Genomic DNA, 24,436 nt, shown 5'->3' with positions numbered 1-24,436 from the left:
CTGAGATTATTGATTTAAAAGTAGATTAGATGGAAAAATATCTAACTCATAGAAGAAATCATAGAAAGAAAAATTTCACAGCTTATCATGACAAGTTGAAGACTGTAATGGGCAGGGTACTATTTGAGTGTATTTGCTGTGGGGGACTAGGGGTTGTTTTTCTTAGGAAAAAAACATAGAAATGTGTAAATGCTGAAGACAGCTGAGCATCAGCATTAAGACAACAGTCTGGGGACGGTGATTTTAATCTGTCCTTGGTCACAACAGTTAGCTTACTTGAACTTCAGTTTTCCCGTATGAAGTCAACTTTTAAAGTACTTTAAAGCCCCACCTTGGACAGGATTGTAACTAGTCAGAAACTGGATATACTGATTGTCCAAATATCCTTTACAACTCTTTTGAGATAGTATGTTTTCTGGTGAGGTAGAACATTACAGTAGTTCATTGGCTAAATATTGTGCTTGATGGGGTCAGTCTGTGTCAGAACATTCAACTAAAGCTCACAGAAGGTGAGTGTTTATTGGTTTGGCACAGGAGAGCACATAACGTACCAGCTGCATGTATAGGCACTGTAGGAGATGGATCAAGAAGAGATCCATTATTAATCAGACACGGGAGGGGTGGCATTAAGTATCTGCCTGGAAAAAAAAGAAATCAATGAATAAATGTAAAAAACTAATTCAGAAACAAAAAAAAGAAAAACAGTTGCTACCTATGTAAGTTTCTGTACTGACAGTCTCGAGTTACACTTCGTTTACTCTGTGCTTTTATATCACAGGTTCAGGTTCAGCGGTCGTATTCTTGGCCTTGCTCTCATCCATCAGTACCTTCTGGATGCTTTCTTCACAAGGCCGTTCTACAAAGCCCTACTAAGGCTGTAAGTATAAGCGTGCAACCACGCAGAAACAGTGAACCCACAGTGAGTCCTACAGAGACACAGTCCTACAGACCTTTCATGAGTTGCTTCGAGCACCCTGACCTTCAGGTTCTTTCTGGTGTTGGTTGGTCGGTCTGTGATTGAAGAAAATTAACACATTCTAATTCTTCTTTACTTTCTCCAAGAATTTGCCAGTCATAAATACTATGTTGATAAAAATGAATAATAAGTATGACGTATGTAGGAACACACATTTGAAAGTACTGACCCAAAATTCCCGAGTTTACTGAGGAAAACTTACAAAACTTCAACCATGTGGAAGACTGAAAAGCGTCTTTGGTGGAATGAAATAAAATAACAACAAAAAAAGGAGTGAGGTCATATTAAGAATAAATACATAATATGTCATGCCTCACTGGTGGAGTAGGTTTTCATTCCAGAGCACTACTTGGGTTAATTAGGAATGCTAATATAGATAAAAACAATGAATGTTTCCTTTTGGTCTTCTACTGTCTTTTATATTAGTAAGCGGAAGCTTTCAGTAGTACATTACTTTCAATTTCTAGTTTATATTTGATTGACAATCTGTCCCTCTTAATTAATAGACTGAAGTAAGACAAGGTACATAAAATTTGCAGCAGTAAGAAAATGACATAATAATAAGTATTATGTCAATACTGCAATTAAATGACAAAGAGCAGAGTAAAGCTTAGCTGAAATAGTTTATCAATTAAGATGATTCCAGATCAGCAAAGATAATTGTCTTAACAGTCCTTTGAGTTCTTTATCATGTTGGGGTTTGTTGTGTTTTGTTTGTTTTTTTTTTTTTTTTAACAATGAGTATTGCTGGGTTCCAAATGCTCATATCTCGATCATACCAGATCTAGTCTGGAAATAGCCTGAAACCTGGAGTGCTCCCTGCATCCCTATTGCCCCTTTAGGGAGTTTGAAACCAGGCTGGTCATAACATCCACCTGTCCTTTCAGCAAACGAGGACGGCTCCTTAGTAGCAGAAATTTAGGCTGCCTGATGTGCCTTATGTCAGTCCTTTGAGCTCACCTTGAGGAGGGTAGGTACGTGGAAACAGCCAGGTACAGCATGGTGGGGCTGAAGGTGAGCATGTGCTCTGCAGTGCAGGGCATGCTGAAGAATCACATAAAATCAAGCCCCAGAGGTGTCTCCTGACAGCAAACGGTGCAGGCAGCCAAGAGATTTGGCCTTGAGCCTAGCTATGCAAAGTAGACAGTTGCAGAACTGCCTCAAGAGGGTCTTGTAACAGGCTTTGATGTTGACAAAACCAAATGAACATCAGCTTTGTGTTGGATCTTCAGCATAAATTTGTTCACATACTTAGTAGGAAGTCATCCTGCCAGCAGTCATGGGGTCTTATCGTTTTTTTTCTTGTCTTTCAATCAGGCCATGTGATTTAAGTGACTTAGAGTACCTGGATGAAGAGTTCCATCAGAGCTTGCAGTGGATGAAGGATAACAACATCACAGACATCCTGGATCTAACCTTCACAGTGAACGAGGAGGTGTTTGGACAGGTGAGCACAGCTATGCAAAACATCTGAAAAGCAAATTTGAAGCTGACAGAGTCGGGCATGATGAACACTTTTCTGTCAGAACAAATCCTTTAGCCTTTCAATAACATTTTCTTCTCCCACCTTCTGTTTCTTTCAAGCCACCTGTTCCAAGGCAGATGTTTATTCTTAGGGTGTATAATATAAAATACCAACTCCCCTACAGGCCTATTAAGCCACACACTGATGAGCACGAGGAATTCTCTGGAGTGCAGCTCTTCTGTCCAGCATGCAGTTCACACAGATGTGGCATTTGGTGAATGCAAGCAATGTAACTCAAAGCTGATGTGACTGAAAGGACGGGGGTTAGGAGGGAAGAAAAACATCTGACAGGTGGTGTAGGACCCGGCAGCTCTCACCACTGTTTTGTCTAATGTCTCCCTGTTAGATCCTGTATCTCTTGCTTAATTTGCACCTACTTAACAACTTGGTATGTACATCCATTTATTATGCTTTCTACAACTCAGCTCTACCTTAGTCATTGTAACCTGACTGATCTTGGGTAACTATAGCCTTAAACAGGGTGCAGCAGGTAAGTCTTAAGTCTGGCACCCAGAATAGGTGTCTCCTCTGGGATTCTTTGGCTTGCACAGAGGGCCTGGTGCTCTTTGCTGTTGCAACTCATGCTAGGTTATAACTGCCTCTGGAAAACCTTCAAGGGACCCAGAGCAATATTCAGAACAAGATTAAGGACCTCCAAGGTGATACTGAAAACGAGGGGGGCCGAAGAGCCACGCTCAGCAAGCACTGCAGACACTCAGGGAATGTGTGAGGAACAGACACAGAGTGTCAAAGGGAGCGGAGAGATCAGGTGGAATATACAGAGAACGGCTCTTACCGCTTCAAAATAAGATTGCCAGGAGGAGTTTGCACAAAGCTAGAGTAGTTGTGTGAGCTAGGGGACAGTTAGACTAGTTTCTGGGGGGAGGAATTCTGGCCCTGCAAGTTAAAGGGCTGCTCAACTATAAGCTTGAAAGTAACACAAAGCAAGCAAGGCTTCGGGGTGTATATTCCAAGCTGAATTTAGTCTGCATATAGTACAAGGTCACGAAGGCTGAGCCAGAGTTAAGGGTGGATGAAATGAAAAGGATGGGGCCAAAGAACTGAAGTAGTAAGCCTCTGTAGGAACAATAACACAGTTTTTCCCCAGACTCAGATGAAGGGTTTTTTCGTGGACTTGGAGCTGAGAGCTTGTATGACATTGAGATGACAGTGCAGTGGTTTCCCTGGAAGGTATGGCCATGTAAGACTAATACAAAAAGACAGAGAGAAACATACAGACATACTCACGAAGGCAGATAAGACAGGTTTATATTTACATTGGAAGACTACAAAGTTGAATAAGAATCTCAACCTGAGTTGCTCTGATGCATCTGAAGGTAACATTTGGCACACTAATTACTTGTTATACTTTCCCCAAAGCAAAGAGCTAGACAGTTAGATAGGAGTCTGTTGTGGAAGGTGGCATTTGAAAGAGAATAGAAAAAAAACTGTTGTAGATGCTGCGGTATGAAAGCAAAAGAACACTAAAAGGCAGATTTTGATTCTAGTTCACATGTTGTCTAGTACTTTGTTTCATGTGTACTAGACACTAACCTTGCTAGAACTAATGATGGGTTAAAAAATGGTTCTCACTGTGAATTACAGCTGTCAGAATCCCAGAGTCCAAAGTGAAAGTGGGAATTTCCCCCTTCTAAAGCTTGCTAAGGGCTGACAGCAAAGTAGCAAAGAAATCTCAAGTCACATTTTATGCTCACAGATGGATCCCAGTTGGAAATTCTTGCATGCCGAGAGTATCTGAGCACTTAAATGCCCTCTGAGCACTGCTTTGCTGGATACATGTGCAAGTGTACATCACAGTGGGAGCTCTGCTAATATTTGGGAAGCTGGATTTCAAGGGCTGGATAAGGGAAACGAGAATTACTGACTTTTTGAGAAGCTGCATGGTAGATGGGTCACAAGCCTTTTGTCTGCTTCCACAATGACTTTACTGTGGACCAGTCACTGCTTCTGTCATTTTTCCTTTCTTGTCTCATCTCTGGTATGTATTGAGCTTTTAAGCCTTCCAGGCCAAATTCTTTTTCTTGAACTTTCTTAATTAGAATGAATTACAGCCTTCTTGTATACTGGGACCCAGAGCACTCCTGTAAGAGCAAGGGTACAGTGTCAAATCGAGCATTGCACATTTCTACTGCTGGGGACTCAATGCTAATTTGAGAAGTTCACTTATAAGACAGAGAGAGGTGTCAGTTACTTGTCACCCAAAGTAGTTTCTCATGCTTTTAGCTAGCAGAAAGTGTTCTTTGTCACCTTTCAGGCCTGTCTCTGAGCTCGATATGTGGATACAGCCTGACTCTGAGCCCTGGCTATTGCTCCAGTCAGGTAAAAGAGATGAGCTAGTGCGTTTGAAATGTCTCCTTGCTACTCTGAAACCTGATTGTGAATTAACCACAGCTCACGGCTGTGGTTAATACTTCTGTGAACAAGAAAGGAAAAATAGGGACACTTTGATTGCAGGCCTCCAATTCCAGAGAACTACTTGTATTTGAATTCATATGGATAATGAGAAGTTGAAGAAATCACCAGCTTGTGTAGATGTTTGGGGGAAATCTTGCAGGAGACTTAGAACATCTGGACTTACAGCTGTGCTGAAAGCTGGACAACATTTAAGTCTTTGGTTTTCTAGGTGTATCTTATTGCCACACAGCTTTGAAGAACACAACATGGCAGCTGGGCCAGAGTCTTATCCTCTGGATAAAGCAGCATCGCTTGTATAATGGTGATGCAGTGATTTACGTTTGGGAATTTAACCTGAACCAGCTAAGAATTCCTAACTCATTCCATCCAACCTTACTTGTTCTTGCTGTTTCTCAACAAAGCTGCAGGTTAGATGACTCATTCAATGTTTCCTTAATTCCTAATATTGCAACAGGTCCCTCAAGTAAAGTGACCTAAATACTCTCTGTGCTGTCTGTTGGGCTAATAAATAGATAATAATATAAATAGCACTAATAATGAATATGTATTTGTGCAGCTCCATTTACTATCTGTGCTAGACATCATTGTTATAGCAGCAGAAAACTGAAGAGGAGAGCAAAACATTCTTCCTTTTAAACCCACTGAACTGAATGTGAAAATAATTACAAGATAAATATTATTTTCTGTCACATGGGAGAAGGAGTATGTGCTTGCTGGGTAGAATCCAGATTGATTCCTTAAATCCCTTCTCAATCTCAAGTCTTAGTAACCCAAGCCAGTTAAATTAACCATTAAAAGCAATTAAATGCTTTAGCTCTTGATTTTTAAAAAAAATTATTTACAGTACAGACACTTCTCAGGTTTGGATGGCTGACACAAAGACCTGAATCCCAGAGTGACTATTTGTTTTCTGTGCAAGGCTACTGTACAGGTCTTGTTTTAGGTAGTGTACTGGGAGTATTCATTTTATGATAATTTCTTTGGCTACTGGCATTTCTGAGTAAACACTTTTACTTGCGCTTGGGGAAGGGTAATGCTTGTTTTCTAAGACACAAGTAGATATCTCTTCCAGTTGGTGGAGCAGTCTGCCTACTCCAAGACTGCGATTCGGTTGCCTCTCCATCCTTGCTGTTGTTTCCTGTACCGTTGCTTGGATAGTCTTGAGCTTAAAATACAACGTGATCCATACATTGCTACACCACTGTTTATCTTCGTTCTGTAGGTGACAGAGAGAGAGTTGAAATCTGGAGGGGCAAATACAGCAGTGACAGAAAAGAACAAAAAAGAGTACATCGAGAGAATGGTCAAGTGGCGAGTGGAACGAGGAGTGGTTCAGCAGACAGAGGCCCTGGTCCGTGGCTTCTACGAAGTAAGTAACGAAGCGATGCTCCCACGGTCTCCCATTCCTCATCTGAATGAGATTACCCCCGTGGTTAAACTGTGCTTCGTTGGGACCCTAGGAAAGAGCTGCACAGACACAACAGCAAGGATTCCTGGATCTGTAGGGATGGGGACCTTGGATATGTATGGCTTGTTTAGCATTAAGGAAGAAAGGAAAGAAATGTGTAGCCTGAATATAAATAAAGCATTATGATCAAGAGTTAAGAAGGACATTGCTTTCCATTCACCTAGTAAGAGAAGTAGTCATTTGCAAATTTTGTTCTACCCTAGATGAAGACCTGAGGGCACTCCCACACAATAGAAATCGAATTCCAGTGTAAAACAAATACAGAATAAATTGTCCGTATTACAACTCCAGGCTTTATCAAGATCACTCGTCAGAATGAATGTAACAACGAAGAATGTTCTACACAGATTGTGTCCAGTCACTTTTACTGTTTCGGGCTGGCCAAATCTCACGTGTGATGGTTGTTCGCAGCTCATCAGACTCCCTTCATCTGTAGGCTCCCTGAAGAAGAGCACAGATTCATCAGGAGAGGAGTGGAAGTTAGCTGTCAGCTTGCAGACTTCATCAGAGTAAACAGCTGGCCATCAGAGCCATAGGTTTAGGAGACTTTGCATCTGCTTTATTTCCCATCTCAGACTGTGCTTACAAGTGTTTTTTGTTCTAGGTTGTAGACTCCAGGCTCGTCTCTGTTTTTGATGCCAGAGAACTGGAGCTGGTTATAGCTGGCACTGCAGAAATAGATCTCAATGACTGGAGGAACAACACGGAATATCGTGGAGGTAAACTGCCTGCTCATGTTTACTAATATCTTGACTGGTTCAGTCTAAAACATAAAAGACTTGGTCCATCTTTTCCTTCTGTCTTTCCTAAGGGAAATTTCCCTATTTTGTTCAGAGAGTTGTTGTGAAGAATAACTCCTGAAATAAGATCTCAGGTTTGGGTCAAGAGGTGTAACAGTGCTGAAGTTGCTTCTGCTACTTCTATCCAGATTTTATCCATTCAGTCCCTACAGACTTAGCAGGAGTTTTGACTATTAAGGACTTAAATGGATTTGCAGTATTAGATCTAAAAGTTACTTAGATGACTGTGAATGAATTCCTGGCTTCACTGAAAGTAGTTCACAAGTCCTCTTGGCTTCAGCAGGGAGCTGAAAGCAAGAGCTGAATTTCATAGTTCCCAATTACACTTCAACAACATACAGATCTTGCTTAAATGTCCCCTCTTAGCGTAAACTATGTCACTTCTCTGCTGCTTGGCCTGGTTTTGCTTTAAACACTGAGTATGATTTATCCAGCCTGTCTTGGATGATGGATAAATGTGAAATCCACCGGTTCTGCACCACAAATGGAAAGTCCCTGAGGTTCATATATCCTCCACTGAAATTCAAGGTTTCAAGTCTTTGCTGCTCACTGCCCAGCCTTTGTGTTGCCTTGAAACACATAGCTTACCCCAAGCACAGCTGGTCCCCAGAGTTCTTCTCCTGCTTTCTTTCTGTTCAGCTACTGAAACAGATTCAGCCTGGGTTTTATGCTGGCTTTCACTAGCACAAACCAAGGCACAGAGCCCCTCAGGTGGGAAGTTTGCCAGGGAAGGGCTTGTGGCAGCAAGCTCCTCTCCATATGTCGAACACCACTGCGATCCAAAAGAGAATTTATTTGGGAACGAGAAATTGTTAAGTTATTAAGACTCACACTGTGTGGCATATTGCAATTGGTCTTTAATACCTCGTGCGTGTAACACCAGTTGTTGTCAAGGGATTTGTGAAAGGCCAGTGTACCTTGAATATATATTTGAGTTTCGGGGTTTGAAATTGATTAGTAATATTATAATACCCACAGCCAGGACAAAATGGAACCTGGCACCTATTGCTCAAGAAGAACAAGGTATGTTGTCAGGACATGATCTTTTAAGCTGATCTTCTGACCCGTGCCAGTAGGAACGCTTTTCAGCTTTGCACCTTCCACTTAGGAGGGCGTGATTTTAATCCCTCTTGCTTCTTGGTTCAGGTTACCACGATGGACACATAGTGATCCGGTGGTTCTGGGCAGCGGTGGAGAGGTTTAACAACGAGCAGAGGCTCCGGCTGTTACAGTTCGTCACGGGAACGTCCAGCGTGCCATACGAGGGCTTTGCCGCTCTCCGGGGGAGCAACGGCCTACGGCGCTTCTGCATAGAGAAATGGGGGAAAATCACCTCCCTCCCAAGGTATGTCCCAAGGGGGAGTTGGTACCAGAACTGCTGTGGGAAAGGTGGTACGCTGCTGCACCTCCCTGCCAGGGAAAGATAACGAATGCAGTAAGGACACCTAAAAAAAGAAAAACCAAGAAAGAAGTAATTATCAGTTTGTTCTGTAATTATACTGGGAGTTGTTTTATTTTGCTACCTTTTTGGTTTTTAAACTAGTTGGAATCCTCGGAAATGGTTAAGATAAAGGTTTCCACAGATCCAAACCTAGTTGTCTTATTTTGATTCTAGAACAGATCCAGACCAACAGGAGCCTGTCAACTGATTCTGTTCCCTTTGCTTCCAGAGTACTAGTAAAAATACCTGTGAATTTACAGAGAAAGCCAAAACCTGTCTCTGAGTTTTGACTAGAACCTGAGCATAATCCCTTCATTCGCTCTGGTGGTTCTACTTTTTCATAATGAAGAATCTTAGTGATGGGACATCAGACCGTGTGGTGATAATATCCAATTTGTTACATCCAGTTCAGTCAGCCAACTAGGAGCAAATGAGTTATAATGTCATCCTGAATCAACGGATTTGGCAGTGCTTCCCAAAGGAGGGGTCGTCTTCCTTTTCAGAACAAAGGGACAGGGGCTCAGAGGGGTGGTTTGACTTGCCTAAGGCCACCCAAGAGAGCCCTGGCACAGCCAGTGATACATTCAGTTCTGAGTTCTGCTTCGCCACTTCGTGGGTGACCAGCACTCATCCTTTCTCACTGAAGGGAGTCACCTTTTTCTTGAATGTCCTTGCAGTTGCCTGAGGCTCTGCCCCGTTGACATTGCACAGCAGTTCAGCACCTCCGAGACACTTTTGCTACATGGCCCTTTTACATCACATTTTCCCTCCGAAGGATGCTGTCTCCCTGCTCCTATCATTTGCTTTCAGCTGCAGCCCAAAGGAGGTCACTTTCGTGGCATGGAGCAAAAATCTCTTGGCGCAGACCTTGCAAATATCTCTTCAGACGATCAATTAACAAAGGCTCTGGTCCAGTTTTCTCATTACTTGCAAACCTACAGAGTCCTCCAGAGAGGCAAATTCCAAATCTGATCACCCTCTTAGTCCATGCTCAAGCCCACATTTATTCAGTGAGGAGATGCAGGAACTGGACCAGGGCACTGCATCTGCAGGCATTCAGAGCTGGCACCTTATGTATGGACTCCTTCTAAAGTCAGGAAAAGGGAAGCGTTTTTAAGGAACAGTTCATCCCAACTGAACACAGATTTTTAAAATTGTTAAGCTGAGTCTCATCTGGTACATTCTGATTTATGTCCCTCTGCTATAAAGACTCTATAGAGACGATATGGAGAACTAGAGCCTACGTGAAAGCTAGATTTAAAAACAGATGAGAAGATGTAAGGTCAGTGAGATGACTCCAAACTCCAGCCAGCAATGGGGAAAGAAAGCCTGAGAAGAAGTTTGTTATGCATAGTCTGGATCCTCATTTGCAGAATTAGGTAGTCTGGTTCTACGTAAGGGTTTCAGAGCTTACTGAGGGCATTCCTGCCTTGTGACTGCAACTAGCAGTCACAGACTTGTGCAGCATTTCTGCACAGTTCTCTTTGCACTCCTTCTTTGCACAGAAAATGCCCTGGGCTGACCCATCAAGTTCTGAAAAGGTAATTGGCCTCTTTCTGCTCTGCTTAACTTTCTTTGTGAACCTAGGAATTACTTATGACCTAGATTCAGTTAGCCCCGAGATATTCACATTAATGATTTTATGTTTGTCTGCTGATCACCGAAGTTGTTGCTCTCCCTGAAAGAGGCCTCTTTTCCAGGTGAAAGTTGGTAGCAACTTTTAGAAGTTTTAGAGCTCTGCATTCATTTCAGCCAGGGGAAAAAGAAATAACACTTGCTCCTGGGGAATAAACACCGCTTGATCACCTTAAATTAGTGCCTACATTTTTATAAAATTATGGGCTGCTGCCAAGTATACACAGTGTGAAGAAATAACATAAAACACACAGGGTAAACCTGGAGGTTCCCTAAATCCTTAGTTAAGCAAATAAATGAATATCATTTAAAACTTTTTTTTTTTAATGCCTGTTTATGGTTTTCTCATGTTTATTTAGATTTATGTACTTACTTAGAGGCTAAAAAACAGTCATATGTTATATCCTGTAGGCGTTTTGGCCCCTGTGATGTGAATTTAACTAACTTTAGCTGTTTACAGTAAACCACAACAAATTCACTTCTCACTCCAACAGTTTCTGCAGTTTCACAGTGAGAGTCACTCCATGTTTTCAAAGTCCTAGGGAAAAAACCACCAGCTTTCTCACGTCTTAGAAATCATCAGATTTAGTTGCTTGTGTGTTTATGCATAGTTGTCCTGGTGGCCTTAGGTCTTAGTCTGCAGTGTGTTGAAAGGTATTAGGGAAGCTGATGTGTTTGGCATTCTTGACATCCAGGTAGATGGTGAGTCACTGGCAATAGGTTAGTCTGGCCTTTCGGTTTTCATTTGCTTTACGAAGCACTGAGAACTTTTAGCTCTACGAGGAGGGTAGAGGACTCTCTTCTGTATTCCCTTGCTTCTGCTCCAGATGGCTGAAGTAGTTGGGTGACTCTCCCTTGCATCCTGTCCTTATGCTTTGGCAATGGAGCATGCAACTGCCGTTTGCTTGTAGTGAGCAAAGATGTGACACCTAATGCAATACCTAAACCACCTGTGCTTTTGCACTTGCAACAACAACCTGGCGCTCCCAGAAAAGAGGCATGGTGCAAGTTTCTAAAATGCAACGCTTTTCAAAGAATAACCACTAATACATGACACTTAGAGTGCTTCTCGAAGCACTGAGGGTGAGGAAGACAAACCTCCAGACAATGACCCTGAATCAGGTGCCAAAGAGACTGCCAGCAGTCAGTGTGCAGATCTGTCAGTGTAAATCTGCAGCAGGGTTTCTTCCAAACTGCTGCGGCTTGTCATGTGAAATAACAGGTTCAATTATGTGTTCGTCACAGTTGAGTTTTACTCTCCCTATCTAATATGCAAAGCATTGCCCCCAAAATAAAGGAGTTACGTGTTTTACTTCTTAAAACTGTTGCCTGAAGTAGAAATGGTGGGAGAATTCTTCCAGCTAAAGACTCTTCTGAAGCAGGAAGCCTCTCTTCACCTTTCCTGGGTCATGCAGGTGTTTTAGACTGAACCAGTAGTTTTAGCAGTAGTTCTGTAAGAAATGATTGTTTATTCCCCACCAAACATTAATGAACAGCCACGGGTTTTCTGGCTGGGATAGCTTCATCTGATATGGGATCTGATATGGGATCTGATATGGGATTGGAACTCCTGGCCCAAAACAAAGCTGTACAAAGAACTGGCAGTGCTTTCTACTGTAGCCATAAAAGGCAACAGTTCCCCCTTTTAAAATTCTCAGTCATCAAAAGTGTTCAGTGCCTACAAATACCACTGCCCCGTCTTCTGGTTGTGCTCCTCACCTGGCTAAAACTCCTGTCAGTTCCAAGGTTATGTCTGTTTGAGTATGAATTAGGTAAGGACCTCAGAATGTATCCCAGTGATTCAAATGATCACATTTGACACAATGAGGTCACTTTTCCTCACAGTGCTGAGCTGCAACTACCCTTTCATCAGAAGAGATATTCATTTGGCACAGTAATGCATGTTATATATGATACAGATTACCAGTGCTAGTCAATGTCTGAACTTTTGTAAGACAATTCTGTCCCTCTCTGTCAGATGATCAAGTATTTAATCACCACAGAATCCCATATAGCAACTAAGAAGGATTGTGTGTGACTACAAAGAAGTTTTTTCTCAAAATTTCCTTCTTCCCCAGTGGACTGACTGCATGGGCTTTGCTGTCTTTTATCTCTCCGTATCTTCACTGTCCTCTTTTCTCACATAAAACGGGAATGTTATCTACAAATCTACATTCATCTATTAACCACCGGTTTCCAGACAGGATATAAGTCAAAAGGAACAAAACTTGCTACCTGTGGGTCCTGAGGTTGATCAAAGAGAGGTTTGTGGGTTCATCTGAAGAAAGCAAGGTGAAAAGGAGAGCTGCCCAGTTTGTGCCTGACAGGCATGTTTATGTTAGAATGCAAGTCTTATTTTAGTTGATGGGTTCAAGCTATAATTAAGGGGTTCTGTGCCCACATTTACTGCCTTTGGGTTCTCATCTTTCTGAGGAATAATGGAAGTGACAAAGAAAAGATGAATGCAAAAGTCTTAAAAACTTAAAATTTTCAGAGAGAATTCTTAGAAGAAAAGAAATAGCGCAGTACTGTGAACAGTGAGCAAGATTAAAGGTTCAAACCCACCATAACTACTTTAAGCAATAAACACAGTCTGCCAGGAGGAATGAAATTTTAAGTGGTCCATTTACTGCTTTACTTACTTGGAGGATGAGGGCATATGAGGGTCACAGTTGGTTTACGTGACTTTATCTTGCATTTTCTTCTAGAGAAGCCAGAATCCTTCCCATAAAAGCTCTTACCAATCTAATTCTTATTCCAGACCTCTCACTCCCTGAACACCCTCTCAAATGTCACCAGGCTTATGTGGTAGGAGGCTTAATCAAGGAAAGAAATATTTTCTTATTGCTATGACTGTTTCTTGCACTTCTGATGTAATGCTTTCACCCCAGTATGTGCAGCAAACGTCCCCTGGTTACTGTAGACACTCTCACTGAGATGGGCAGTAGGAGGCTGACATGGTTCAGGACTAATTTACCTTTGCAGCAAAGAAGCAATTAGGCCCATTGCTGAATGTAAAATAGACAGTTTTGTGCATAATTACCTTTTTGTAAGATTGGGTGGGCTTCACAGGCATCATTGGAGCTGCAGTAGATTCATATTAGTTTCACAAACCAGAATTTGAACTCAGGCTTTGCCTTTAGCAATATATTGTGGTTTGCACCAGAAGTAGGTAGAAGTGTAAACCTAACCTGAATCGTACTCCTGAAAATTATTTTTCATTGATTAATTTGATGCCTTTTTTTGGAATGAAAGGGTTTTTTTCTGTAAAGTTGTTTTTTAAGTGGTGAACATGAGAGTGTTGCTTGGCAAAATGCTTCAGTGTTTCTAGACACATTAACTTTTTTCCCTTTCTTTGTAATAGTTTCTCCCTACAGTAAATTGCTTGAGACCTCCTATAGAAGATCCCACTCCTGTAAACCTCATATTAAGGAAAGGAATTACCTTTTTTCTGAGTTTGCCTAGGTCAAGGATGACTAAAAGTCAACAGCATTGTTGTTTCATAATCAGCATGCATTGAAATGGATAACGATCAGTCAAGATGAATGTCTGCAAGACAGTAAGCATCAAAGTCGGTGGCTGTGGATACGTCTGCACCACACGATGGGATGCACAACAGCAATGCCTGAGATGCTGTTGTCTCAAGCAGTTAAATGTGCCGTGGTTGAGCACCATACAGAGATCTTCCTTCAGGTTCTGCAAAGTTACATTAGCAGAATCCACACCTGAGCCACCGTGGCTACGCTGCTTCCAGTTCTGGAGCCAGGCAGCTGAGCCCCTCAGGACTGGCTGTCTTTGCCTGTTGCTGTGATAGACATGTTCTGAATGGACTACAGGAATCCTTCAGTTAATTAACTCCCAGTGGTTGATATGTATTGGCAATGGATTGTAGAAACAACTTACGCTGCCGTAAGATTGCTGAGATAAACAATAAACAGTGTAGTGCTACTCATGGATAATACACATGAGCTGCCATGTTTAATTTCAAGAGATGAATTAAATAGTGGGTTTATTAATGTTCCTTTTTCACTAACTCAAGTGTTCCCAGCTCATTTCCACAAATTTTGTGTTTATTGTACTCTCTCTGAGAGTGACCAGCTAACAAATCTTCATTCAGAAGGGGAAAAAGGATGGTAAAAGCTCTCCTAATTGAAGTTCTGTGATGCAGTGAAGATTACATGCCTCTGACTATTTCAGTTGCCTGATTGTTTTTAATGATTCACCACTGGTGCCTGATAAAACTCTCCCTTTGAATCTACAAGTCTCAGGCCAGCCCATCTTCTGGTATTATGTTTTTCACACTTTGTGGGTGGCCTAAGAGGTGACTAGCACATTTTTCATGTAGTTTTCTCCAAGATAGCTCTGCTGCATCAGTTTTGAAGAAATAGCATTGAATTCAAGTATGAGATAAGAAAGCTAGATGTAAAACAACTTTGTGGCTCCTAAAAATACTCAGGGCCAGAAGCCCAGACATCATCAGTCACTGAGGCTACGTTTCCTTCTGCACAGTTTTGCAAACTCACATTTATCGAGCGAGCAAGAGGAAATAGAAATATTGCTAACATCATGTAAAAGCTGCCTGAAAAAATTCGTACAATCTTAATGAAAAGGTGCCTCTTCATCCCTGTTTGTTGAATGAGCTCTGCAGTTTCTCAGTCAGATGAAATGGCTGAACTGTTGGGGCAGAGGCTGTTTCTTTACTCCCCACGTGTGTAGCACCCCACACAGTGAAACGTAATCTGCCTCTGGGTCTAATTGCTGCTGCCAGAAAAGCTGCACCAAGGTGGAGGCTTTCATGGAACCCATTCCACAGCTTCTTTTGAAGGTGCTGCCAGTGTAAACACGATGGAGGGTAAATACAATGGTAAAGCCAGGGGAAGAGATGGTCATCATCAAGTTTGCAGCTTGCTCTGCACAAAGTGTTTTGCTTTTGTCTTGGCTACCGCAAATAAATAACATTGAAAGGCCAGACTTGCAGCAGATGGCCAACAGCTGACTTGCAGGAACACTTTCAGCAGCCTTCCTTCTTCAGTTAGCAGATCCCTGGATGGTCTTTTACCAGTCAGCCCTGCCTCACTGCAAACACACGCTGAGCCCATTCTGTCAGTATAGTCCATAACGTTATCCTTGTCCACTGGTGCAAAACTTACTGGCTGCTCGTGTTGGATGTACAGCTGAGTTCCATTTTTTGTGGAAAAAAAAAAAAAAATCTCAAAGCAACCAAAATTGTAGTAATTTCCCTCTATCAGGGCTCCTCAGTGACCTCCAGCATTCTTCTCCATCAAGATTCCCCAAGACCCCTGCAACGTCTAAAGCAGGGATATCAGAGAATGATGTTTCATTTAAACTTAGTCTGTGTCTTCCTTATGAAATATCCGCGTGTATGTGCACATACATTTCATCACCTCCTCTTTTGGTGCAGTTCAAGGGTTTTCCTTTAATAGTCGGAATTTATTTTTCTCTCTCTTAAGTGAACTGGGATGTCTTGAGTCTCAGTAGGATCGAGTTCTCTCAGTTGTTATTTTCTCAAATTTTTTTTAGATTAAACTTAACATGTAGCATATTTTCCTTTTGCAGGGCACACACATGTTTCAACCGTTTGGATCTTCCACCTTACCCCTCATATTCTATGCTGTATGAAAAGCTGCTGACAGCTGTTGAAGAAACTAGCACCTTTGGACTTGAATGAGGGGGTTCAGGCACTTCTGGTGTTTTTATGGCTGATGATGTCACTTTTCCTGTCAACCATCATTTGATCTTGGTTTCCCATGTTTTTATTTTTGAAAACAAAACAAAAACGACAACAAGAACAAAAAAAATCAAGATTACAAAAGCTGTGCATGAAGAACTGCCGCCCTCAGCGATCTAACCTTCATGCTTTCATCCTCTGTTTCCAATGGACTGCTAGTCTGTATGCAATAGAAAAACAACTGTCTCAAGGTTTCTGTATATCTCTACATACCTCCATTAATAACAATGAAAATACAAATGCAAGTTACACTACACTTGACCAAATGTTAATAAATGTTTACTTCCACCTGCGTTGATTAAAAAATAAAAAAAAAACCCTCATCAAGCATTCCAAGCTTTTATATACCCACATCTTCTAAAATCAATTCACAGCCCATCTTCTTAACTGTTGAATCCAGTACTAGGAGCTGGTCAAATATATCTTCATCCATCCTTGTTTTCCCTGTGTGTATTGTCCATTTGAGAGACATCTGTGAGCAAAACTGAAATTTTTATATACGAACTCGTGATCAGTTGCATCAGCTGGAACTGGCACAGATACATGGTGCAGATATGACCTTCAAAAATTCAAAAAAAAAAAAAAACCCCAACCTGTAATGCAATGCAAAGCATAACAGCGATTGTTATGATTGTTGCTTGCCAGTACTGGAGAGAACTTGCACTTCAGAGATATTGGGAGGGGCATCTCCATTGTAATGTTTACCACACAAGAAGCACAAGGTTGTGCACACTCAAGAAGGATGTTTTATTATGTAGCATAAAGGACAAGGCTCCCTTACCTTAGTATTGTATATGACAAGGAAAAGGGGAAGTAAGAAGAATGTTCTGCTCTTACGAATACTCTTGGGTTCTGTTTACCAGATCTTTGTTTTCTGATGTTGAAAATGCTCCTTTCCAAATGAGAAATTTAGACAATCCCATCCCCTGTGTCAGAAGCCATTTATTTTCTGTCAGGCTGGGCTAATCTGTGGCTGGTTGGGGGTGGTTTTCGGTTCTGTCCTTTTTGTTTTCTTGTTCAGTGGAATCACCCATATCCTCAAGAGCAGTTGGTTGTAGACAAAATGTTTTCATCTAAGGTCTGTCAGATGAGAAGCTGCATTGATTGAGGGTGTTTGTCAGGGATGAAGAGGACCGTAACTCTCTGTGGGTTAAGACTTTGTTGCACTTCCTCTTGGAGGAAGCCCAAAGGCCCTCCAGTCATGCTAGATACCACTAAACTAAAGATCTAGCTCTTGTTACTACAGACATAACCCTCTTCAGTTTGGTGCATTTTGCATTCCAGCTCTGAATCCAGGCAACAAAATCAAAACAGCAGTAAGATTGATTGTCTTTGGATGAATTCTGCTGAGGCTCTTACAGTCCACCTCACTGCTCTGATTATGTTCTGTTTAGTAATCTTTGCTGCCCTTGTTTTCCAAGACTAATCTCAGGTTGAAAGTGTTTGTCTTGACTGGGAAAAGGAAGTACGAGCATCTTCTGACACTAAATATGTTAAAGGATGCGTGAAATACGAACAGAGAGCCTTGTGAAGGTAAGTGAGAAGGTAACATCACAGCGTCTAGCGGCTCACATGAAATACCACACCCCCTTGGGGGCTTGTTACTGGTAGTTTTGTGCTAGCTATGCTTCAGAACGTTATAAAATGAGGAGATTAGTGTAAGGTCTAACACATCTGAGTTTTCTCTCCAGAGGAAAAAACTGGACGCTACTTTCTCGCATGGTTTTATGGTGGCTGTACAGAATCTCATCTCACTTGAAAAACTGCATTCTGAGAGTTTTACACCATTCTCCTGCTTTTATTCTTAGAACAGTAGGTATTTGAGAGGTGATGCACCCAAAAACATGTTTCTAAGCAGAAAGAGTAGCTTTTGTTAATGATACAGTAAAAAACTGGAATATTTAAATTGCCCCATTCATTCAATTTCTGTGACATTTCAGCCACTTTTATACTAATTTCATGTATGTTTTTACTGAGAATCTATTTTATAGTATGTTGTTACTATTCTTATTGAGTAATCATTTTACGGTTGCAGAGGGAGGCTGCAGCTACAGGCCAGCTTCATTGTACCAAACACCAAAAATGATGTTTAGTATTTCCATAAGGGAGCTCTCAGGCATCTGTTCCACATGACCAGCCCCACTGCTCAGGAGAGATGGAAAACTTAGCATTTTTCTGAGAGCATCTGTCACGTCCACACAAATTCCACCAGAACGAGTGACACCAGGAAAGGCTGAACGTGAAACCTTCCAATTTCTGCCTCTTCACCTCCGGGCCCCAAAGTCCAGTGATTCCTGTATGGTTCTTAATTTATTCCTGGTGATGTGTTATAGTTACCTGCACTATGTCAAATGTTGGGATGTCTTCCAACATTAGAAGAAAAGAAAGAGAAGCATCCAGCTGGTTGGTCCATGTTTGGCCAGAGAAAATCAAGAGCTGTCTCATTAAAATAGTAAAAAAGTGTAAAAAAAAAAAAAAAAAATCCAATCTTTACAATGCTGTATAGTTGAATTTTTTTAAGTATTTTAAAACTATATTTTATTAAGAAAAAGTGAAACTATTTTTTGTAGCGTAATAAAAGACGTTTGTATTTCAGAGACAGCATCAAACCCCACTGACTGAAATATGGAAAGCTTTCTCCTAAAATTCTTCTTCACGACATGTTCTGGCACTTGCTAGATTGTGTAAAGTAGATTATGTTTGGCAGATGCCATCTCAAGCACTTTGTGTATTCCTGCTCTGGGAAACATACAGCACAGCCAGCTACTTCCCATCAAAATCCTTGATCCAAACTGTCTTTCAGACCCACAGCCTAATATTTTTAAAAGGTTGCTTTCTAAGTTGACAAGGTCATGCAGACTTCCTTGCAAGTTTTTTGGATCTAAAGCTAGGAATAGAGACAATTGGCTGTTTTCATAAGACAAAGAGAAAGAACATTGCCATACTAGGGTGTTCTGGTATTCTGCCATTCCAGTCCTTTCCCTCTCTCTTCCCCAATCCCCTACCACAATAGGTTTTCAAACTCTAGGATGTCCAGATCGATGCTTCTCCTTTCATTGTGTCATACCATGGGCAGAATCCAGTCCCAGCCTGAAGTAAAGGGCAAGCCACGCATCTAAGTGGCATCGTGGTGTTGGAGCGAGGCAGTGAATGGTGCTAACAGGAGAGAGGGTGGAACCCACCTCCCTTGGCCTGTTATTTAACCTGCCCATTAAGCAATTAATTGACTTTGTTGTTGTTATGCATATGCGAGACATATACCCTTCCCTGTTCATATTTTGATTCAAATGCTGTTACTCACTCCCCAAGTCTGCATTTGCATTTGTCACACACCGACTGTTGACTACAGAAATTCTGGTTTCGTTGTTTCCCCACAGGAAAGACTAGAAGATACTCCATAGGGCAGATTTACAGTGGAATAATCTTTTCAGCTCTTTAAACCTCAGTTCCCTTTAAACATGGTGGTGACTAGATAATGGTGGTGGCTAGATTAAGGTATGGCATCAACATCAATAGATTTTTAAAATGCAAATGAAAAATGAAAGAGGCAATCTGACAGCTTTTGTGAATTCTGGTTTTTGATCAGAGCAGTGAATATTGACAACCGGTATGTTTTCAGAGGGCCTGTATGATTCTCAAAGTGGTTTTCATGACAGTATTAATGGTAGAGGGAGGGAGGGGGATATTTCTTTTTTATGAAATCCTGTTGCCCTACTAGCATTGATCTGAAGAGAATGAAAACAGGTATTTTAAATCACCAGTAGGTCTTCCACCTTGAGGTGGTCTCACTGACTGTTCAACCACATAAGCTATGCAGGATTTGATCCAGTACAAACAGCTGTACCTTACTGTTAACAGCGTTACCAAATGCTGTCACTTCAGTCTGCAGTGCGTTACATGAGCTTTCGGCTTCAGTCGTGTGGCTGTGCATGTTCAAAACTTGACTTTTATGTTCCAGGGAGACCCGTGGCTATCACAAGGAAAGAAGTGAGTGGTCCAAACTACACCTAATGGAGAAATCATGAGTTTTGTGCAGGTCTGACACAGGGGACTTTTTTTCACCTGGTTTGCTCAAGTGCCCGTGAACTTTTACGATGGACTGTAGCTGAGGTTTAAGTTCATAGTCTAGTCTGAGAGACAGCCTGTGGGGAGGGGGGTGTTTGCTGGGTTTGTGTTTTGTTGTTCCAGTTTCACTGTAACAAGCAGTTGACATACCTCTAGTTGGAAACAACAGGATACTAAATTTGAACATGAAAAACGAATCTGAAATAAGCTAAAATATAAACGCACAGGAGACGAGCTAAACCTGTCCTTCACTGTTAATCCTGTGACAGCCTGTGGAATTTCAGAAGGACAGATTTGACTGGAGATTTGTTTAATTTCTGTTGAAATAATATCTGCCCTGTCTCCATAGTAATATTAATAGGGCTTCCCAGTCAAGATTAAACACTTTCAGTCAAATGCAGACCAACAGATCTTTCTACAACAAATGCGGTGCTTTTTTATTATTCTTGCTGTACCTCAGTGTTCATTATTAAAAGATAAAATTACTGCAATGTACTAAATCTGGGATAGGTTTTCCAGTTATCACGAGGTCCAAAAGATTGGATTGTTATTTTCTCTCTAGTGAGTCATGTAGGTCCTTTGTTCTAGTAGAAAAACAGATGCCTGTAGATAGTAGTTACTAGGTATAGTAAATATTGTACCATTAGCCAAATTCCCTGCAGCTTCCAATTTATCCAACAGAAATGTCTGTTATGGTTTTTGTTAAAGACTACATAAAGTCAATGGCAGGAAAGGTCCTCATTATTGGACTGATTTTGCTTATATTGACAGAAAAATGTCACATGATACTCAGGCTGTGCTTTCTATTCGACCGTATCACTATAGAGGAATGTCAATAAAATCACTTTGTTATGGCATTGTGTGGACTGTCTATTGCAAACAAGTTATTTTGTAGAGGATGTATGTTAGAGTGGGTGGAGACTGGCATTGGTCAAAGCCCACTCATTTCAGGAACTGCGGTTCCAGGGTCGTATCCTTTCTGACCATTGCCTTCAGGCCCTTCCACTGCTTTAATTCAGTTTCTCAAGGTACGTGTCGTAAAAACTTGAGGTTCTCCCCGTAAGTGTGCGTAACCAGTGCCCCCATACTCTCCCAGACTACCCTAAGGCCAGCCCTGCTTTGAAAGCATGTGAGCTTATTCCACGCTGTGGAGAATGTCTGGTCGAACGGAGGGACAAAGGAAATGTATACGCTGCTTACGCATACCTTGCTTCTGGATGTAATTACTGCATTACAGGTATGAAATGCGAGTGCAAGGATGATTTCTTAATAGCATGTGCTGGGTCTGCATTAAGTGTTGACAGCAAATACATAGCAAGATGCTCTGGCATCTCGGCGTGTCACACCCATTTCTCTGCTGCTCGTCACTGTAATATCTCAGGCATGTTTCATTAGCACATTCCAGGATAGATTAACGCGCCTCAGATGCACCGTCAGCAGACACCTTGCTGACCGTACCTGTTTTCTTACACAAGTGGCACCCCGTAAGGGATTATGATACAATGGGAAGGATGGGAAAGCTTGAACGTGAGGCACAGTTTTTATGAGGGAAATTACAAATCCGGGGGAGACGCTCCAACAGAAATGGTAAGTATATCTTGCACAGCAAATGTGAAACTATGTGACTGTGAGAACTCATGAGAGACCCTCTGCAGCTGGCACTGCCTTTCATCCTGTGTGGAGGGGCACAGGTCCCCAGGCCATTGCTGGCTCTCCTGTGGCAGAGATGGTGGTGGTGGTGGTGGCACGAGCAGCACCTGCCCATGCACATGCTCAAAAAATCCAGATCTCAGCGCAGCCTTTGTTCAAAACTTGTTTGTGTGATGTGCATGTGCGTGAGGAAGAAGGGAGGGAGAGGCCATTTGTCACGCTAAGCTAGATTTCTCTGAGTCGTTCACATATAAAGGAAGGGAAAATTAATATCTACTAAAAAGCAGTGAAACAAGTTGCTGATCATTAGGGTGCATCAGAGGTGTCAGTTTGTGCAGCAGTGATCCGTGTGTGTGGGCTGGAACTATGCCTTTTACCAGAACCCATTCTATTATATATTATAATTATCGAATTTCTGTTAAAAAAGAGCAACAGCACACCTGCATTCTCTATGTACATTAGATGTCTCTCTTGGCATGGTAACAAAACTCCATAATCCTATAGAATATTACAAAGCAATAATAATCCTGCCCTGTGGTAGCAGTGCCATAGTTTTTACCTACAATGGACAATAAATCCTCTTGCAGCCTGATGTTCGTTCTTGTACAAGAGGCCAGACTGGACAATAGCTGTCACATCTGGAGAACAAAGCCACAAAGGATCTGCTGAGTCTCCCCTAATCATAAATCCTCCTTGAGCTGCAAAGCCACAGTCTTTTATTGTTTTTTAATTTAATTCTGGTAAAGTTGAAAATCAACTTTGACTGAAAATACCTTTCGTGGATTTATCAAGATGAAGAGTGTGTGGCTTTGTTTGTTTAGTTCCTACCCTCTTGGAACTAAATTTATAAGAGAAAAACCCAATACCTTATTCTGCCTGAAATACAAAGCCTGGTTCTTATTATATTAGGCTTTGATGTAAACCAGGTTTATATTTTTTTAACTCTATTGTAAATGAAGCTTATCCCCACAGTGCCATGTTACAGCTTGTTGAGGCTGAACAGAACAGAAGTCACTGGAAAGCACAAGGAGTGCAACTAATGATGTTTCTTCCCTGAATTGCTGGCACATAGGATTTCGCATAATTAGTTAACTCCCATGGTACAAGGAGATAGTGGAGCTGCATGGGGGAGTTTTCTGTGTCAGTGATAAGCAATAGTTACCACTGAGGTCACCTGCCTTTCCTTCTGTGAAGAGGACACTTTTTAAATTTTTCAGTATGAAAATAGAGTACTGGTTTGGGTTATCCTTTTTTCCCACTTGCAAAATAAATCAGTTGCGAGGGGAAAAAAAAAAAATGCCGTAAATACCCTGGTGTGACACTGAAAATCTATTCAGTTTTGAAATTGACCACAGAGAGCAATTGAAAAATTGTTGTTGGGTGTGATTTCCTAATGCTGGTTTTCCAAAATCAAAACAGCATACAAAAATAAATTACATATGCTCCTATTTTTTTTTTTTCACGTTTCGGCGCTTAATGTGGTTCTCCTTGTAGACAAAGCAGTACAGCTTCCTAACCAGCGTGCCACATGGAGTCACCTTGTTTAGGTAACAGCTTTTCAGGAATGCAGCTGGGGCAGGGCTGGAATCTCCTTTGGAACTTTGTTACAAGCTGTGATTTGACTTCAGTACCTCTTAGGTATGTCTCACTACTAAATCCGATCAGTGACTTTTTAAGAATGACTGAAATCAGTAACAAGAGATTACTGTAAAAGATTATACTTACAGTGCGTGAGGATACGTTTGCTGACAGCTTTGCCATCTTTGTGGTGCATCTTGGATTTTGTAAAACATAGTCTGCCTAATTTGTGAGAGGTGAATCAGTGTTTGCCTGGGCACTGCAGAGAAGCTGAAACTGACCTGAGGAGCATCAACGTAAAGAATGGGGACCCTCATGATGTGTTTTCCAACTGGTAAATTAATATTATTGTATGTAAAATTCATATTCAAATGAGAATTTCTGCAAAACATGAACTCGGGAGAGTATTTGGAAAGATTACTGTTAGATTCCCTAAGCACAAGTTTATTATTCATCTGTTTTGGAAATTATGAAATCAAATCCTATGAGTAAAAAGGAAAAATAAATATTATTGTGACACGAGTACCAGTTTATACTAAACCTCTCACAAACATCAAAATAATTCAGTGAAGCTGGCAGTAATGATGCCTGCTGCTGCCACTTAGTGGAGCTGTGCTTTCCTTCCTTAAATTAGAAAAGAGGAGGTCAGTAACACTTTTTTTTGTTGCAGCTGGTCAGGAACCTCCATTTGTACAAAAGTGTGGCGGGACTGTTTTTCAGCGGTGCTGGGTGCTCGGAGTTCTTGTGTAAGTGCTTTTACAGGATGACAAGAGGTGTTTAAAGAATACAGGAGCAAAACACCTCAGGTGAGGAACGTGCGCTCTTCCTGTTGCCTCATAGGTAAACCACCACATCGAGAAATAAGTAGCTTCAGCGCAAAATAACTAACTTCATAATGGAACTCCGGCAGCCTGCAGGAATTCCAGCCACAGAAGATCCGCCATTGCGGAAGTTGAAAGGGGTGAATTTAGCACCTGAAAAACAATCTTATATGTGCTGAGCTACGGATGGTAAGATTTCATATTTCTGTTATAAATGGACCATGATGATGATGATGATGATGATGGTTACTTTGGGTAACTTCTCCATCATGTACAACCTGCCTGAATACAT

At 41.4% G+C, this 24,436-nt stretch overlaps 1 protein-coding gene across 1 annotated transcript in view; it reads left to right on the top strand.

Annotated features, from left to right (window-relative positions):
• HECW1 (HECT, C2 and WW domain containing E3 ubiquitin protein ligase 1) overlaps window positions 1-20,952 on the top strand; it is a 94,813-nt gene extending 73,861 nt beyond the window's left edge. Inside the window, exons 22-27 of the mRNA XM_027901507.1 lie at window positions 779-877; window positions 2,294-2,423; window positions 6,160-6,306; window positions 7,010-7,124; window positions 8,352-8,550; window positions 15,859-20,952. Of these exons, the coding sequence (XP_027757308.1) occupies window positions 779-877; window positions 2,294-2,423; window positions 6,160-6,306; window positions 7,010-7,124; window positions 8,352-8,550; window positions 15,859-15,970 (802 nt within the window). The 3' untranslated portion in view covers window positions 15,971-20,952. The remainder of the gene's footprint in view (window positions 1-778; window positions 878-2,293; window positions 2,424-6,159; window positions 6,307-7,009; window positions 7,125-8,351; window positions 8,551-15,858) is intronic.
• Window positions 20,953-24,436: the final 3,484 nt, after the last annotated feature.

Source organism: Empidonax traillii, unplaced genomic scaffold (genome assembly GCF_003031625.1).
Source record: "Empidonax traillii isolate 1590-97213 ecotype Southwest subspecies unplaced genomic scaffold, ASM303162v1 scaffold793:size290412, whole genome shotgun sequence".
Lineage (NCBI taxonomy): Eukaryota > Metazoa > Chordata > Aves > Passeriformes > Tyrannidae > Empidonax > Empidonax traillii.
This window is presented reverse-complemented; position numbering and strand designations above follow the sequence as displayed.